The sequence below is a fragment of the Serinus canaria genome, chromosome 2 (assembly GCF_022539315.1).
Source record: "Serinus canaria isolate serCan28SL12 chromosome 2, serCan2020, whole genome shotgun sequence".
In the NCBI taxonomy this organism is placed as follows: domain Eukaryota; kingdom Metazoa; phylum Chordata; class Aves; order Passeriformes; family Fringillidae; genus Serinus; species Serinus canaria.
The window spans coordinates 89939215-89957097 of NC_066315.1; the positions used below are offsets into that span (position 1 = coordinate 89939215).

Consider the following 17883-nt stretch of genomic DNA (forward strand, 5'->3'; position numbering starts at 1 on the left):
GTGGTAATTAAATGGCACGTAGAGAGACACCTTTTGTTTCAATAGCAATGTTTCAGTAGGAGGCAAATGCTGTAAAAAACCACAGCCAACAGTCCTGCATAGGTGCACTGTTTTGGATCTGAACAATGAGTTTTAATGGCAAGGTGATCAACATTTTTTCTTGCTTCTGTTTCTCTAATGCAGCATTCTGCAAAAGAACTAAGGTAAGTCACAGAGAAAATTTTGTTCTTGTTGCATGACTTGTTTATGGTGGATGTGGGAATAAACATAGCTTCAGAAATGAGTGGATGATCACTGTTTTGATAGGGCTCTTTCACTCTTGCACATAAAAGATACTTAAACTGTATATTCTCATTTAACAAAAGAAAAATATTTCACAAATTCTCTCATACTTTTTTCTGCCTTGGAACAGATGGCAGATGTGTACCTTTGTTTTTCGGTTTGTTTTTTTTTAAATAAATGGTGCTGCAGTCAGATTTTCAAATTTTTCTATGTCATTTCAGATCAGATAATTTAAAAGCTTAGAATATACTATTCCCACTAATTAGATCTTGAATACCTGTTGGGCTTCCTGATGAAGTGTGGGCATATCTACCAATGTCTGACAAAATAAAAGAACCAGGTGAACCACATGGACCATGCATGTGTAGGAAGATTTTGGCATGTATGACAAGCATTTATGCATGAAAGCAAAAAAGGAGAGAACATACATGGTAACATCCTGGAGCACAGCCTCATTTTCAAACCATCTGAAATGAAGCTTAAGTTTAGTAAGCTTTTACACATCTTTTTGCTGTGTGTATTTGGGAATGGAGTAACATGCATATGAGAGTTACTGTAGTTCTGGTGGTGCAGGGCATTTTCAAACAGGTTATTTAAAATTTCCCAAAAGGGGACTCACACTTGAGCATGTGCCAGGGGCTGATGGCAAAGAGCACTAGTGAAGTCATTGGGTTGCCTGGAAGGGCACCATGGATGAGGGCTTTGCTGCCCTTGGAGCCAGTAGACAGGCAGAGTCATATGTTATTAAACCTACTAATGGGAGACCCTCTGGTCCTGAAGACAGCTGCTGACAACAACAATTGTGGAGATAAAATTACCATTTTAAGTGGTTATGACTTTTAGGTTGATATTTCCTGATGTAGAATATAGAAACATGAGAAGCTTATTGTTTGGTTTATGTAGTTCCATGGCAGTGTTAAAAATAGTCTATGTAAGACACTTCTCTTTCCTGTTTTTCTAAGTGTAATTCTTGGCTGCCATTAGGAAAGTAAACAAAATGTTTTCTTTTGACTGTTCAAGGAGGGTTGAAGTGGTCTAATGTGGGAGTGAGCGCAGGTAGTGGAAAGATGTTGGGCAGCACTAAAAGTAGAAGTTGGCAAAGCAAACATATATAGAACACAAGTATTTAATTTTCCAGCTTGTGTGGTTTGCTCTGTGGTGGGTTTAGGCCCTGCAGGGTTTGTCTTGTTTGTTTGGTTCTAGCTGCCTGCAGTCCCTGTGTGTCCACTCATTTTCCACATTAAGAACTCAGGATACGATTATCATGACTAGGGAAGAGCAGTGAAATTACACCTTGCTGAACTAACTCTTCTGAGATTTACTCTGCCTATTCTTTTTGTCTGTGATATAATTACACTCAGTAACAGGGGCATTCAGCCTCTTGCTTACAGAACCTATTCTGCTCTGTGTATTTTCAAATTTGGTTATGTGGCTGATACCAGGAATCAGCAGTTATGTGATTAACTTATTTTCAGCTACTTTTGCCCCCTGAATACTTAAATGCAAATCCTTGTTAACTAGCCTGTTGTTTTTAAAATTAGCTAACTTAATATTTTAACATTTTATCTAGAAGTCACGCACCTCTTCTGTCAGAGATCAGCAACATGAATAAAGAGCATTTAATATCACACCTAATATCTCTTTCCAAAGATATATTTTACCCACTTTCAAGATTTCTGATCCTAAAATCTGTCTGCTTGTTCTGCCTCAAGAGGGTACTGGAGTCCTTTTGAGAACAAATCCTCCTAACATTTCCCATTTGACAAACTGAGAAAAGTATGTAGTCATCTTTTCATAAGAAAATTGAGCAAGTAGATCCTGGGGGGAAAAGGCATGGCAGACTCTTTTGTTCTGCATGAGTTGCTGCCTTGTTGGGTTTCAACACACTTTTTCATGGTTTCTACCATCTTCCTTTGCAAATACATTGGAACACGGTGTCATTCCTAGGGGAGGCCATCGTGTCTGGCTGCTTCAGTGCTCAAAGTCAAGATGGTCCAGTTTTATTTCATATTAGTCTGAGAGATGTTGCTATTGCATCTCTTTGATCTGTTCCACTTGCTTTGCACTAGCTTTGAAATGGATCTCAGAGCCCAGCAGGATGGGTGTAGAGTGACTACAGAATATGTTCCTTACTTTGGACTGATATTTTAAAATGTTCCTTTGTTTTGATTAGCTGAAGAATAGAGGAATGGAAAACTTCTGCTTTGATTATAACCCTTCAAATGAACATCAAGTAACTGGACAGAGGGTCATACTCTACCCCTGCCATGGCATGGGACAAAATCAGGTAAGAATAATGTTTTATTTTTATTTTGACTAACACTTATGGTTGCAATGTAAGGAAGTATGGTAAAGTCGTTGCAATAGGGCTGAGAGAATGTGTTGCCATAGTAAGGTGATCTCAGTTCGAGTTTTGATTCTTGCACTAAATGCTTTTTATTTTGATGTATCTCCAGGTCAGCTTTTTCTTCATTATGAGCATGTGTCTACCCAGCCTGGGGAACTCATGCATACCTTTATTATGCATTTCCACAGAGCTCATGAGCAGGGGTTAATAGCACATCGATGCAGCTGTAGTGCTCATAGGCCAGTGCTCACTTATCTCCAAAGCCCCTCTGAGCTTCTGTCTGTCCATGCCTCTAAAGCCCTTAATAACATTGGAAACCTCACCTAGTTCCACCTGGGTCTGACCTCATGTCTCTTCCTTGTGGTGCCTGTCTAACTACCCAAGAGGTTTTAGACCACATATTCTCCTGTCCTTCTACAGAAATGTCCTCCTTGCTCGGGCTCCACAGTCCAGGAGAGCAGGGGCTCTCTTTAACACTGTCATTCTTGCTGTCTTGTTTTTAACTTCTGAAGCTGAAAATGCTGTTTTCTTTCTCCATGTTGACTGAAACTGTGTGCAGCATTTGTTAGTTTTGATACCTGTAAGCCTCGCTGCATAATGCCATGGTAAAGGTGTTGTGGGGCACTGTGTGCAAAGCTAGAACGGCTGTTTTTGCATAGCCTTGAGTGACCACCTTCCAGAATTGAAGTCTGATGTTTGATGTGGGGCACTTGCCTGTCTATCTTGATTTTTGGCTTCTAACCCAGATTAGAATAAACACAGTACTTGAGATATGGTCTCATCAGTGCTGAGTACCAAAGGTCTTGTGAGACCTCTTGTACATAACCCTGTGACAGCTTGGGTGGCTTGGCTGTTTAGGTCCTTTTTTAATGAAATTAATCCAAACATTCAGTTAGGATTGTTTGGAAAAAGGAAAAAAGGGAAAAAAAAATTGGAAAGAAACCAGAGATGTGACAGTTAAGTAGTGTATTTGCTATCGTTCTGAACTCTGCTTTAAAAAAAGCAAACAGAAAAGCTCGAGGAGTGTAAAACAAACTACTGGGGGGAAAGCTTCTGATATGAATTGCACTTTACAGGAGAAAAGGGAAAGAAAAAGCAATGTACCTCAGATCTTAAAAGGAAATAGATTTGTTGCTGATAGCAAGTTTATTGCCTAAAGTATTGTAACTATTATTTAGTATTATTTATTATTATTCATGTCTGGTTTATGTCTTAAGTTTTGTAATATTTCTGTCCTTAAGGCCAAGAGACAGGGGAAGGCAGGGGGAGAATCTTGTGCCATAAAAGCCAAAGGATCTCAATACTGACACATGCCAATTATGCTAAGCCCCACCTCACCATGTTTACTCCCTCAGCTCAGATTCTTGCAGAAGTTAAGAATACCTCTATAGATCTATAGAGAAGTTAGTAATAAGATAACCCAATCAAATCAGTTTCTTATAAGTAACATTGATAGCTTTTGTAGATTAAGAAGCATTCAATGTATAGGATTACAAGCTAACATGCCAAAAATATATATAGATTTATTTTTCCTTGTATTGAAGATTACAGAGAGGAGAGGGGTTACATTTTTTTTGCATTTCTCTGAGCAAAATGAGTTAGCTTAAATTTTATCCCTTTCCCCAAGAAAGAATAAAGAAAGAAGATAAAAAGTGAAAGCAAAAGAGAAGTACAATTCAGAGACGAATTGTCACGTTTTTACAGTTATCCTTTGTTTAGCTAGCACTAAAAGATTAACTGAATTTACTGCAAGATATCCTGTCCCTGGGTATTAATGCTCTTCCATCTGTGCTGATGGTGCGGTGCATCCGTGTACCTGCGGTGGCAGGCGCTGGGCTGAAAGCAGCGACACTCTGGGAGCTGTGCAAACCACTCCCTCTGCTGGCATCCGAGCAGGAGGAGGAAGGAGAAATGGAAAAACCACCTGACTGCAGTGTAAACCGATAAAGGAAAACATGAGATGACTCAAGAGAACTGCAGAGCCTGTAGAGGGAAGGCCAAACACAGGAAATGGGTAAAACAGGATTAGTGAAATGGGAAAAAAGGCATAGGAGGGCTGGCAGGAGCCAGGGAGAAAGGGCCAAGATGACAAAGTAGTTTGTGACAGAGGTTGAGCAGGGCATGTGTGATACAGGAAAGAGCAGGAAAGGGAGTGAACCAAGCAGAGTCACTGGAGAACATTTTAGTGGCAAGGGGCAGGGTGACTGAATGTGGGAGTTGAGATACCAGCTGGCAAAGGGGGACATGAGTAGGGGTGACAGGTAGTTGCAAGAGAACAAGTGGACAGCAGGAAGAGTTGTGGGTGGGGGAACAGAGGAAGACCAAAATAAGACAAGATGTAGAAACACAAGTGAGGTGGGAAATGAAGTTGGGATTGCTGGACTTGAAGCTCCCTTTTCTGCGTCACAAATAGCTGTGAAGCCTACCAGCAGGACATTTCTCTTCATTTCTTTCCCATCCCACCACCTCCTTGATAGTCAGTCTGAAAAAGTAGCAGGCTGTTTTTCATGGTGTGAATTCTTTGGCAGGTGACACTGTCAGGATCAAAACAGTCAAATCTTCCACATTTATGTCCATTGCTACCTGCTGATGAAATTATTGTGGCAAGGTTTGGTCATCCTCTAGTCTCAGAGATGGATGGAGTCTCAGAGATGTTTACTGACAGCAGGCAGCCATTAACTTCTCTTTGGCCCCCCAGAAAGGAATCCGCCATCCTAATCTCAAACGCTTCCTGCCTTTTTCCTGCAAGTTTGTTCTCTTTGTTCCACTCATTTCCTATTCAGAGTTTTAGCAGCAAGCCCTTATTCCAAGCTTTTCTCCCGTTCCCTGTCCCACACCACAGGCAGGTGGCTGTTTATGTAGGGGACAGCTGCAAAACTCTTTTCACTGGCAACAATCTCCACCTGGTGACCTCTGAATATCTGTGTGCTCTGTGCCGAGAGGAGAGAGCACTGTGCTCTTGGTTATTTATGAGGTCCAGCACCTTCTACTGTTTTACATCTCAGTGAATAAAACCACTCTCAGAAAACTAAAGTTCAGGGTAGTTTGTTGCTGTTCTTTCTTGAATCCATGGTCTAATTGAGAGGGTTTCTTTTACTCCTTTTGCGTGACTGTATCAAAACTAACTGGAGGGTTTTTTTTAAATTAGCATGACCCTTAACACAAGAAAGTGAGGATAACACTGCAGTATTAAGAGATGAGTGTATATGGAAGAGAGGCAGGAAATACACAAAACACTGGCTACTGATTGCTTTTACCTCAGGCTACTTATGTTTTGTGGGAGTATCTGCCCCACAGAGGAGAATGAAAGGCTTTGAAACTCAACACCAGTAAAGCCCTTTGCCCCTTCTGGGTATGGCTGGGAAGCAGTACAGAGGGCACCAATGTGTGATTGGAAGAAATCAACCTGATGTGATAAGAGGATGGGAACACACTGACAAGTGTTCTTCCCAGAATTCCCATTTAGAGCTGATACATTTGACATAAACAGTGAGAGGGAAACAAAGAAGTTAGCAAAGCCCTTAGGTTTTCAGCAAAAAAGAGTATCAGACCTGGTAACCTCTCTGCTGGTTCTACCCATCAAGTGCAAACTTTTTCCTACATGCAAAACAACAGTAGCCAGGCACAGAGAAGGATGAGAGTGTGTTTCAGGGTCCAGTGAGGTATCCAGACTCTGCTGCTGGCCCCAGTACCAGAGAGACACTGATGCAGCTGGGACATATCCTGTAAATTGTCCAGAAGCCAGAGGCACTGGGTAAAAGGCTTCATCAGGTTTGCCAATAGCACTTAAGGGAATCTAGTGATTCTCAGAAGGAAAGAAATGCAGTAAGGCTACTAGTTATTGGGCTGTGGATCAGTTTGAAAATGCTTCCTTTCTGCTGACAGAATGCAAGAAAAGAGATTTAAAAAACACTTTACCCCTTGAAGAGGAGGATATTTATTTCAAGTATTACCAGAGCTTGGAAAAGCCCTGAAGTATTTATTCAGTTTGAAGCAGTGTAGGGTAATGAACTGATGATGTTCATTGGGCAACAAGGCAGGAGTGCTTGGTTGTTAGTACTATAACCCCATTCCTTAAAGTATCCAGAAATTAACCCTTTTACTTGCACTTGCTCTTCTTCGGAATCAGATGCAAGTCCTTGAGAGACCATTCAGGAAAGATATCAGCAGTAAGAAGTGCTCTGATCTAGAAGTTGCTCCATTTATTTTTGGTGCATCTGGTACAGTCAGCAGCTTGCAGGCTTTCACTTATAATACAAATTGCTAAAGAGTTATTATATCTAATAAATCCCCTAACGAGCAAGGCTCTAAATATGGCTTTGTGAAAGTGGCAGCTGTAAAAAGTGTCCATCAACACACAACTGAGCAGAACTGAGGCTTTTTCTTTATTCACAAGCCATAGGATTAAAATGCATGTCCCTGTAGCTCACTGTGGTGCCCAAAGTAGCAGGTTTTCCATGCGTCAATCAGGTTCTGAACCTGGGAATAAAGCCTAAAGGCCAGGGAGTAGCTGCTGCCTGTTAGGGTAAATAATAATAACAGGACCAATATTCACCCAATTTACTTTTGTTGTTGATATTTTTTTTTTTTTGCATAAGGCAAATGTAAAAGTAGTGCAACCTACATTGTAGGAACAGATCTTAGCAATAGATTTCAAGGGAAAATCATGGTCTCTGGGGTCTTATGTCAGCAGGGAGACTTCAAACCTGATGTTGCTTTCTCAAAACACTCATTTCCCTTTGTGGCTTACCACAAATGAATGGTGGCAAACAGGTAAATTCTAGGATGAGGGGGGCTGGGACAGGGGTCAGTCACTTGCATCATTGCTGGGAAAAAAAAGCCATGAGGCTCCACAGGGTTATGCAGTGGGCAGCATCTGTTGGTGTATGGCTGTGACAGCCACTTTGACAGAGAAATTCCTGATTGTGATAATAGGAGGGGTAGACTTTGTGAAACAACTGTTATCAGTGTAACCCAGATCAGAGCTCTTACACTTGGAAATGGATGGCTGAAGATTTTGTAATAGCACAGTCCTGTTTATACTGAAACTCCATTTCCAAGTCCTCATCAAGGTTATTAGCCCTGGTGGTTGTTAAGGATGTTTTTGTGGTAAGTTCAAGTACGTACATCTCTGAGTTAGTACAGCCCCCTTCACAAAGCCTTACAGTCTCCAGAGGGGAAACAAAACAAAAGAGAATTCCTTCTCTCCCTCATCCTTTTATTGGTCTCTGCTAATGCAGCTGTACTATGGGTAATAAGCAATTTTCTCATGTTTATAAAACTCTCCTCTACTTCACTGAGTATAATCTAAATCAGATCTAAACACACATCCGTGCACTATAGTCATCTAAATTTTTTATGAGCTTGCTAAATACAAACAACTCTCCAACTCTGCCACTCTTTAATGAAGTCCAAAAGTTGGCAAGTGTTCATGATAAGTATAAAATTTTAAGGAAGTCTTCAACCATAACTGCTACAGAAGCCAGGAGCTTCAGAGCATGTTCATAACACTTCTGTAGAATATCGTGCAACAACTAAAGATGGTAAATTGTCTTTAAGGAAGTTTTTTTCATGTTTAAAAGCAGCTGTACCTGTTTTGCTTCAAATAATATCTTAAAACTTCACTGAACAGAATGCTCATCACCATGCAGTAAATGTAAATGACCATTATAACTGGAAATTAGTACTGTAAATGACCATTATAACTGGAAATTAACCTGGACCAAACTGCATTTGAACTATGCAGTGAGCGCCTCCTTAGTTAAAAGTAATATTACTTTGTGATGACTGAATTAAGAAGGCACAATGTCAGGCCAGAAACTTTTTCCATCCTATTTTTAAGGGGGGGCCTCGAATGTGAAAGGTAAATATTGCAGTTGAATTTCAGAAATTCTTGTTTCCCAGGACATTTAAGTGCTACAAGAGTAAAGCAGTGCTGTGATGAGATTGATTTTATGTAAAATAGTAAGCAGTAGAAGTTAAGGACCCTTGAATATTCCTGGCAGAATTTCCCTTCACAGCAGCAACTTTTATTTGTGACCCTAATTATAGTCTCTTAGTATATGCTTCTTTATAAACACTCTCTGTGTACATATGAAATGCCTGCTGTCCTTTGTTTCTTCTCTTGGGTTTGTAGTTTTTCGAGTACACATCCCATAATGAAATACGTTACAACACGCGACAGCCGGAAGTCTGCGCAGCAGTTGATTCAGGGACTGACTACTTGACAATGTACTTGTGTCAAGAAAATGCCCACAGTGTTCCTGAAAACCAGAAGTTTATTTTCAGAGAGGTAAGCGTGCCTGCTTGGGTTTGTGTTTGCTTTTTGTTGGGAGTGGGTGGAAGGAGAACTGTTGAATTTTTAAAATTTTTATCTTGCTGCATACACATCCTGCAGGCCACAACACTGGCACAGGTCTCTGGGAGAAGTAGGCTATCTTGGCTTCTAATATCTGAACACAGAAGCAGGGTAGCAGGCAAAGAGTATTCCAGTCATAAAGAACAGGGAGATGACAGGAAGGAAAGCACCCTTGTTAACATCAATGTTATAGATGGATAATGAGATGATTGGCTCTCACAATCAAAATATAACTATTGTGTGAATATTAATAAAAGTTTTAGTGATGTATAGTTATGTTATTGCAGTTTAGATGTCCTCTGTTCTCCCCATAGTTCCCTCTTGCCCCCTGTATTGTGACTATCAGACACCTGGGGTTGTCTAGGTCAGGTAAAAAGAGGGCGTGCAGATTTGTCCCTTGCATGGGGCAGTTGGGAATAGAAAAGCTTGGTGCTTAAGGGGTGTGGCATGGCAACACCTGGCCTCCAATCAAGTTACAAGAAAGCAGTTTCCACGGAAAAATGGCAAAGAAGAGCTGACTGACAGACTTTGGGAAGGGCCAGGGTTGGCTGATGCAACCCCCACGGGTATAAAAGACTGAGCATCCATCTTGAAGATTAACGGGCCCCGTGGTGTGCACGAGTGGCAGTCCCCAACACTGCAGCTTTTTCCTTGTGTAGTCCTTTGTTGTATTTTTATTAAGGTTTAATAAACCTTTTTAAATTTTCAAAGTGAGCAGTTGTTTCTCACATCAAGGAGGTTGGGAACATTCTTCTTGCATGGTGCCCCTACTGTCTTCTCCTGAGATTGAGGTGCTTCAATATAACCCTTCCCCAGCCAGTCACATGGCTGGCCTACTTCTGCTCTCTTTTCATTGACTTATTTCCCAATATTTATATTACCATATATCCCCAATACTTCACACATCACCATTGCTTTGTGCTCTTTCCTGCTTTTAAGCAGCTGCCTCTACATGATATTAGAAAAGCTTGTGTTTAGTAGTTTTGAATCCGTAAAGAAGCTCCTGGACGCCTGAGAGAAAATAAGCTGGATGAAAAATGATGGCCTTGGTCAGGTTCTGGAGTGTTGTTATTTGGCTAATGGAAAAGGTCACATAATATATCAAAATGGTATATTTACATAATGTGTCTGCATAATGCATCTAATCCCTACAGGCTCCATGGCTGACAAATGTCACACTTCGATGCTACCAGCAGTGATAGGTAGCAGGGTAAACTCTAAAAAAATAAGATGGAAGTTACTGTCCATTCCCTAAATCTAGTCCAGACTGAAGCTCATAGTGATATTACTAAATAAAAATGTTTTAAAGGTTGACTTTATAAATGATGTTTCATTTTTAATGTCGTCTTTTAACAAAATTGCTCAGTCATATACATGAATCCCTAAGATGACAGATTGTAGGATCTTCAGTCACTTCAAGAAGTAATCAAGAGAACTGAAATTTTCAAATTGAGAAAATGAAAAAATTGAAAAAAATTATGGAATGCATCTGTTTCCACAGTATTCCAAACCATTAATTTCATCATCTGAAACTTTAGAATTACTTTAAATGTTCTTTCTCATGATGACTTTGTGCCTGTGTGATTTGAACATACTGCTCTGCTCCAATTCCTTTTCTGCTGCTGCACTAAATCAAAAGCACCAGTCTCCACCTTTCAAGTCGAGTGATGGGTGAGGTGTCAGCACCACATTTCTTTTGCTTTGTGCATAGCAGTGTCAGACAGCTGTCCTTATGGATGGAGCATAATCAAAGATTAGAACAGCCTTCCCAGCAGCTTGGCAAGAATTGAGTTCTTGTGGACACTGAGTCAAAAATGAGTGAGATGGATACTGATTATTCCACTCTAAAATTTGAATTATTGTGATGGAAGCAGGAAAGTAGTTCTGCAGCTGAATCTGTCAGCAAGTCTGTAAGCAAGCACACGCTGCTGGGCATCAGGAGCTGCGGCTCAGGATGCAATTAAGCGCAACATTCCTGATGAGGGAATTTTTTCTTCATTTTTCTTTCAAAGCTGCCAGTGGCCTGGGGAATGCATGTAGGAATGGCACCCAGGCCAAGGGGATGGCCTCAGAGCAGGGCAGTCCTCCACAGCTGCTACGCTGCCCTTTTGCAGCTCGCTATCCTAGCTGACAGTGCTCCTGGATTGGAATGAGAGACTTGGTCTGGAGATAAACATTAAAAAAGGGCCTGAGGTCTCAAAATGTGTTCTTTAGGGAATTTGGCTGTGGAGGCCTGTCAGATCTTACACTTCTGAGGCAGCTGTGCTGCCTTTCAGCAAAGCAAGTGAACTCCACACACATATGCAGGAAAGGGGCACACTTACGTATTTTTACTTTTTCCACCAAAAATATACCCTACAAACAGACAGGAAAGTTTTCTGCTAAAATATTTCCTACTTAATGAACAATATTTACCTTTTACTTACAAGATGTGCAATAAATGGATACATTTGGGTAATGCTTGTGCTTGGCTTAGTTCTTTTCTGCCATATTCTGGTCTGGTAACAAAAGGCAATGAAAGCAAATGTTAGCACATCCTTTACAGGCTGAGATGCCACTTCATGAGTTACTCTAAAGCAATGCTGATGTCAGTTTATGTAATTTTAAAAGCAGGATCTTTTGATCAAGTTTCTGACATCCTCAAATTAGGCTTTACCTCCGCACAACCCCATTGGAGGGATATGTGGGATATTTATTTGTTGCCAATGCTTTCTGTTACTTTAAAACACAGTGATATGTCTGCAATTTTTGAGACCTGAAGAGCTAACTTTATTTCTGTCTCTTGTAGGATGGTACCTTGTTTCACCCACAAACCCAGAGGTGTGTACAAGCCGAGGCAAACGCTTACAACGGGAACCCAGCACCATTGTTACGACCTTGTACCAACTCGGACTACCAAAAATGGTTCTTCAAAGAAAGAAGTTGATCCAGATGTTGTCTAGGATATAGCTGAATACAAAAAACAAAATGTGCTCTTTCTAGTCAGCAGTTAGTCAGCCTTTTGAAAAGCTCATAAGTGATATATTTTTGTATGGAAAGAACTGTAATTAGTTGACAAGCCTTGGATCTCGTTTCCTGGAGCTTTAGAAGGCACTAAGTATTGAGAGCTTCATAAAGTGCCACAGAATCTGCTCCTTTTTATTTGGCAGCTACATAACTGCTTCTGAAGCATCTTAGGTTCTTTTCACAAGTGACATTTTTTTAATCTACTGTGTGGAAATAAGGCAGTCAAAAAAATTTGCACTAATGTTAACCTGCCAATAACTGAAAATGTTTATTTTTCTACTAAAACATTCTCAAGTTGGGTCTTTTAACAGATAGTAGTTAATAATTATTCTTGTCTTTTAAATACCAAGAAGGTAAATGTAGGCCATATTCTGCCCTAAGTGAGTACCACAAAGCCCTCACTGAAGACAGTGTGGATTTACACATAAAGGCAGAGTATGACTGCATGTTTTTGCACAAATAACAATCTAGTTGCATACAAATTGCACATGCTTGACAATACTATACCTTAACTGGTCTGACAATTTTAGATGTTCGTGGCACTTGAAAAATTTCCAATCATGCTTAAGATTGGTTTGGGAGTAAAATGGGGATTTTCTCATCTTTCTGAAAGGCAGAAGGCAGCAATATTTAAAGGTGATGCTTTGGGAAAAGCTATTTAGATTCATATGGGCCCAGCTATGTGGCTGTGTCCTAGAATCCACAACCAACTTTAACATTATTTGGATTTTCAATGTGCATAAAACTTTCAAGATAAGACCTATCAACAACTCTTTTGTAAAAATTTCAAAATTACAGTTAGAGAAAATGAGTCTTACCTTTGAGTGTTTAAATGATTCCCGTAAAAACTATTTTATTTTTAAAACGGTTTTGCAACTGATTTCTGTGAAATTCAGCTAATATAAATACCAAAATTATTGTCTTTGAGGTATAATTTGCATTTTATCTGGGAGCTCCTTTTAGATGAGTTGACCCTACATGTGGTCCTGTTGAAAACAGGGGGTGTAATCTGCAGCAGCACGGGATGGTTTGTGCCCTGGTGTGTGGGATCTGCAATGTGTCTGGCCATCGACCATCAGCATTACCATGTGGATTAGAAGGGTTTCAGTCATAAGAAGAGTTTCTTTCCCTGTCAGATGAAGGAATGTTTATGTGTAGAAGGATGAAAAAATGTCAACATTTTTCCCCCCAGAACTCTGGGCATCTGTTTTGATTAGTTTGGTATGTGTTTTGTTATTTGCTTTTGTTCATGTTTTCTATAAAAAATGTACAGGCTTTCCTTTGAATCCCCATAAGCTCATGCCATTTTGGCATACCTATTTATATGATTGGGGTGTGGGGGGAGGGTTTCTGCCTGTAGGAGATACATGTGTACATGTTCTTCCAAGGTCTTTCTTACCCATGAAGATAGAAGTGTTTTGTGAGAACCTTTGAAATTTTGTCTCTGTGGGCTTGACTGTTGAAACTGATGTTAGAATTAATAAAATATTTTGTGATTCAGAAGAGTGGAAAATGTTTTATCCACTTTTTTTTTTTTTCTTGTGGTCAGTGGTTTTCATTTAATCATTTTGCTGATCTCTTAGGCCCAGATTCCTACAACACTTGGGAGAAGACAGCTTCATTTTATGGTGTCTCAAGTTCTGTTTCCTGAACTCAGTAGTGCTTCTGCTCACCTGGTAGCAGCAGTGGTTTATGTTTTGTGGAGCCACAAATCAAAAGTGAGTGGCTGCATGAGAGAACAGCAAGGATTTTCTATTAATTTCTGCTTTGCCCTCTTGACTGCTGATTGACAATGTTAGCAGCTGATAAAAGCCCAGCTACTAGAATCACAGCCAAAGCTCTTGCTGACCTCCATTCTCAGTGAGGTTTTCTTGGTCTTGGGATTTCAAGCTTTCATCATCAGATGGTGGTATGCACGTGAAACTTAGTAAGTGGAAATTACTTCCTATACATCTTTTCACTTTGCCCTTGTTTAGAGGGAGTATTGATGGTTTTGGCTTCCTGCAGCTAAGATGTTTTCACATATGCCAGCAAACCTGCCAGCCTGGCTTGCGTATTTGCTAGACAAACACACTTGAGTTCAAAAGCAAACACCGAACATTAGCAATGCCACCAGCTTGATCCCTCTGTGTTGGCCTTTTAGTCCCTCCACTTACCATTTTTTATTCCTTGACAGCCTTTTCTTCTTCTCAACTCACTGGAGTTGTATTAATGCCTGGCTTCAGGTTTGGAGGGTGAAGGACTCCTTCAAGCATCTGAGTCATGAAGCACATCTTCAGACTTCCTTTAACATCTCCAGACTTCCTTTGGCAGGAGGTCAGGGTTACCTGCTGAGGAATGGACTGTGGGCTTCAGACTTCTCCTGAGCAGAGATGGGGCTAGATGTCTCATAGAAATGGAAAAAATTGAAGATTTCAGTCACAAATTAATGCTTATTTCTTAGTCTTTCTGTTCCTGTATTTATGTATTTTTTAGAAAGCCATCCAGACTACAGTCAGGGACCTAATTATCATATTTATTTGAAATTATCAGGTAGTGATTTGACCTTTTTTTTCATTTACTCAGTCACCAATTTCCTTTCATTTAAAAATAATGGGTCTTCAACATGGGCTAAAACTTACTGGATTTTCACTTCAACAGAAGACAGTACATGAACCTTCCTTCTAAGAAATTAACCACTAAAACCTCTGTATATGTGGCCTTGTCTGAACCATTATGTTGGGTATTGCTAGAGCTTGCAAACACCTGGGAACAACAGCCATCATCGTATATGCATCAGTCAACCTGAACTGGAAATAGTATTTCTTGCTGGCTCTGCTGAAAACAGAGACTCAAAAGTGTGTTCAATTTTTGTTATATTTAGAGGAAGTGGTAAGATGCATTGCAAGGGGAAATTCATGTTGGTTGGTAACACCAGGACTGATGAGATTGTGCTCCTATTTCATAATTATGAAAACACGGGCACTTACACAGTGATAGCGCTTGGTCGGTAATTTAAAATCTGATGCTCTTTTAACTTCATTTGCCTTTCTTAAGGCCCTTTGATTTGGAGATTTACTTGAAGTTAGTTGAGCTTTGTCCTGGTACCCTGATAGAAAGAAAGCAGTCAAGGTGTCTGGAGAGACTGCAGGGTTAGGATCATGCAGTTGTGTGTATACCCTTGCAAATGTGCAGGTTTTTTTGGCAGTGTTTAAGAATGCTGTATGCTGTTGGAACAAATATGGAACTTTGGTCTAGGAAGTTAGCTCAGGTAGGTGTGAAAGCCCTTGGGAGGGGGGGAAGAGATGGATAGGAGAGCTCCCCCAGCTCTGCTGAGGCGCAGCAGCAATAGCTGAGTTCAAATTACAGCGCTGCAGTATTCCTACATTTCTCATTTGCAGAGGAAAAACATTACACATGTACATGCACTACTAAAATTACTATGCCTAGATTACCAGTTTGGGGTTTTTTTTAATCCACTATTCACTGATATTTTAATGAATAGACAAAGCCTGATTAGACCAGTCCCAGTCAGCACTGACAGGAATTGCACGGCCCCAGGATTTGCAAAGGTGGCTGGAGACAAAAAACAGGGCAGGACCTTCTCAGCGATCTCTCCAAAAGTATTAAGAAGATGAATATAGAGGAAAATACATACAGGACGTGAGTTGCTGGCTTAAAGGGCTGCATGATACATTTTGTGTAGCAGCAAATGTATCTTGCAGCAGATGCATTTTATTTGTTGGTGCTAATGGAAAATCAGTTTTCTGAGTTTCTTGACTTTATCCATGGTCTGAAGATACTTAACTTGCAACTGAAGAAAAAATGGTCAAGGGGGTCATACTAGTACAGATGCTTAAATGTGAAATTAATTAATGAGGTACTCTGTGATGAGCAAATATAAATATATAAAGAAAGAAAATGTTGCTTGTGCATACGCTGTGAGAAGACTTAGTAATAACTGAGAAATTGGAACGATCATTAGCAGGAAGATACTTGACAGTGTTTTTACAGAAATATAGTTGAAAGATTCACATGATTGAAGCACTGAAATGAGTGGGTAACATGCCAAGAAGCAAGTGACATTTGATTTTCGAGTTAAGAGAACAGGTTTTGCAATTCTTGTGGACTGATATTTTAGCCAGCAAGGAATAAACAGAGGGTGTCTGATGTGGACCACCAAATGAGAATATAATGCCTTTTTGCCTAACAGATAAAGGATGTGTCCTGCTTCAGAGGATTTCATCCTAGGGAATGCACTTTACCAATGTGACGGTAGCAAAATCTTCTGGGGATTTCTAAGGGAAAAGAAAGGCAGCTGGGCCAGTGGCTGTGTCTGACACAATGTTTAATAAGCAGTTTGGTGCAATTCTCCTTCAGGCCTCCTTTTATTTAAAATGAGCTGTTACCTGGGCATCTGTTATGCATAAACACAGCATAGTACCTAAGAAAGAAGAAATTTTTCAGTGCTGAGAATTGGAAAGAAGCAGGCTTTACAAAATATAACTGTAGCAGAGAATCACATTGAAAACATATGTGGACAACGTGAAACTTTCTATCAGATTGCAAATTAAATACTTAGGTGCCAGAAATAAAGGTTTTTGTGAAATCAAAAGTTGGCCTCAGTGTGTCTATTACACTATGATTTTAATTACATTATTTTCTTGATGTACATCCCCTGTTTTTCGGGGGGGAGTGAAGGGTGCTTGAGGTTTTTTTGTTTGCTTTTGTTGGGATTTTTTTGTTGTTGTTTTTTACAAAAGGTGGAGAAGCTGTCATTTTCATGCCCCACTGATACACAGGAAGAATTTTGAGAGGCTTACTTTAACTGATCCTCATTGTTCAAAACTTGGCCTTATTTGCATCCCCAGAACAAATCCCTAGACTGAAAAATAAAAGAAAATAAAAGTTATTTTCTTAGTGCAAGTTGTTTCCTTTTTTTTTTTTTTTTCTGTTGGTTGGTTGTTTTTATAGAACTTGAATGTTACAGTTCCTTAGTATTTCCCAAATACTTATTAATCTATCTTCACAGTACTACCATGAAGGAAGAGCACCCTGTGTTACTGACAGGGAGTGCAGCAAGAAACAGATTAAGGTCAGAAGCACCACATTGTTAAACACTGTAATTTGAAGTGCAGCTTTGCTTGGTTTAAATGATACCCAGCCATACTCCAGACCTCTGCAGACCTCTCCTAGATGCATTTCTTTGCCCTACCTCTCCAGCACTGGCCTTCCCTGTGCACTGCAGGGACACCAGCGTCAGCTGGTCTCTGCCTCCCACATGAGGGCAAGCCTTGAACTTCACTCTGGGTGGAACTGTCCTGCGACTCTTTCTGACCTGTGCTGGGAAAAGCAAGGAGATGCATTTCAATCTTCAGCTAACAAAGGGACATTTGCTGCTGCAGCAGTAGCAAAGAAGGATGTCAGGTAGTTGCTAATAATGTCCAAGATACTAATTCTGTTGCCACACACAACCTGGCCTCAAGCTTTCTTTCAGAAAGAGTGATTTCTCAAAACCGTAGAAATTGCTTCCAAAAAAACCCCAGATCTTGGAAAGATGATGACAGTCCAGAGACAATGTGAGTGTGTGTGCTAATAAACTGCCAATATTGTAAAATGGTCACCAAATTGATCCAAGCAGCTGTAGTTCTGCTAGCCAAGTACTCGTGAAAATCACGGAATGATACAGTATACCAGCAGTGAAGAAAGATTTTCTGTGGAACTAATTTTGACAGACAAACTTGCATAGCAAGTTGAGAATGGCAAAACATCATTTAGCATATGATATTCTGGTTAAAAATAGCATTACACAAAATCAATATGGCACCTATTCCTGTTGGCATCCTAGGAATGTTCTTGGTGTTATGATAATCAATTTTCTGGAAGAAAATGACTTGCTGGAAAGTTTGCA

General features: G+C 40.1%; 1 protein-coding gene across 2 annotated transcripts in view; it reads left to right on the plus strand.

Moving 5' to 3' along the window:
* The window catches only part of GALNT12 (polypeptide N-acetylgalactosaminyltransferase 12), a 47608-nt gene extending 34110 nt beyond the window's left edge, over positions 1-13498 (plus strand). For both annotated transcript variants that reach the window (XM_030238996.2, XM_050971424.1), the window contains 3 exons: positions 2456-2569; positions 8766-8921; positions 11776-13498. In XM_030238996.2, coding sequence (XP_030094856.1) covers positions 2456-2569; positions 8766-8921; positions 11776-11913 — 408 coding nt within the window. In that variant the 3' untranslated portion in view covers positions 11914-13498. The remainder of the gene's footprint in view (positions 1-2455; positions 2570-8765; positions 8922-11775) is intronic.
* The last annotated feature ends 4385 nt before the right edge of the window (positions 13499-17883 follow it).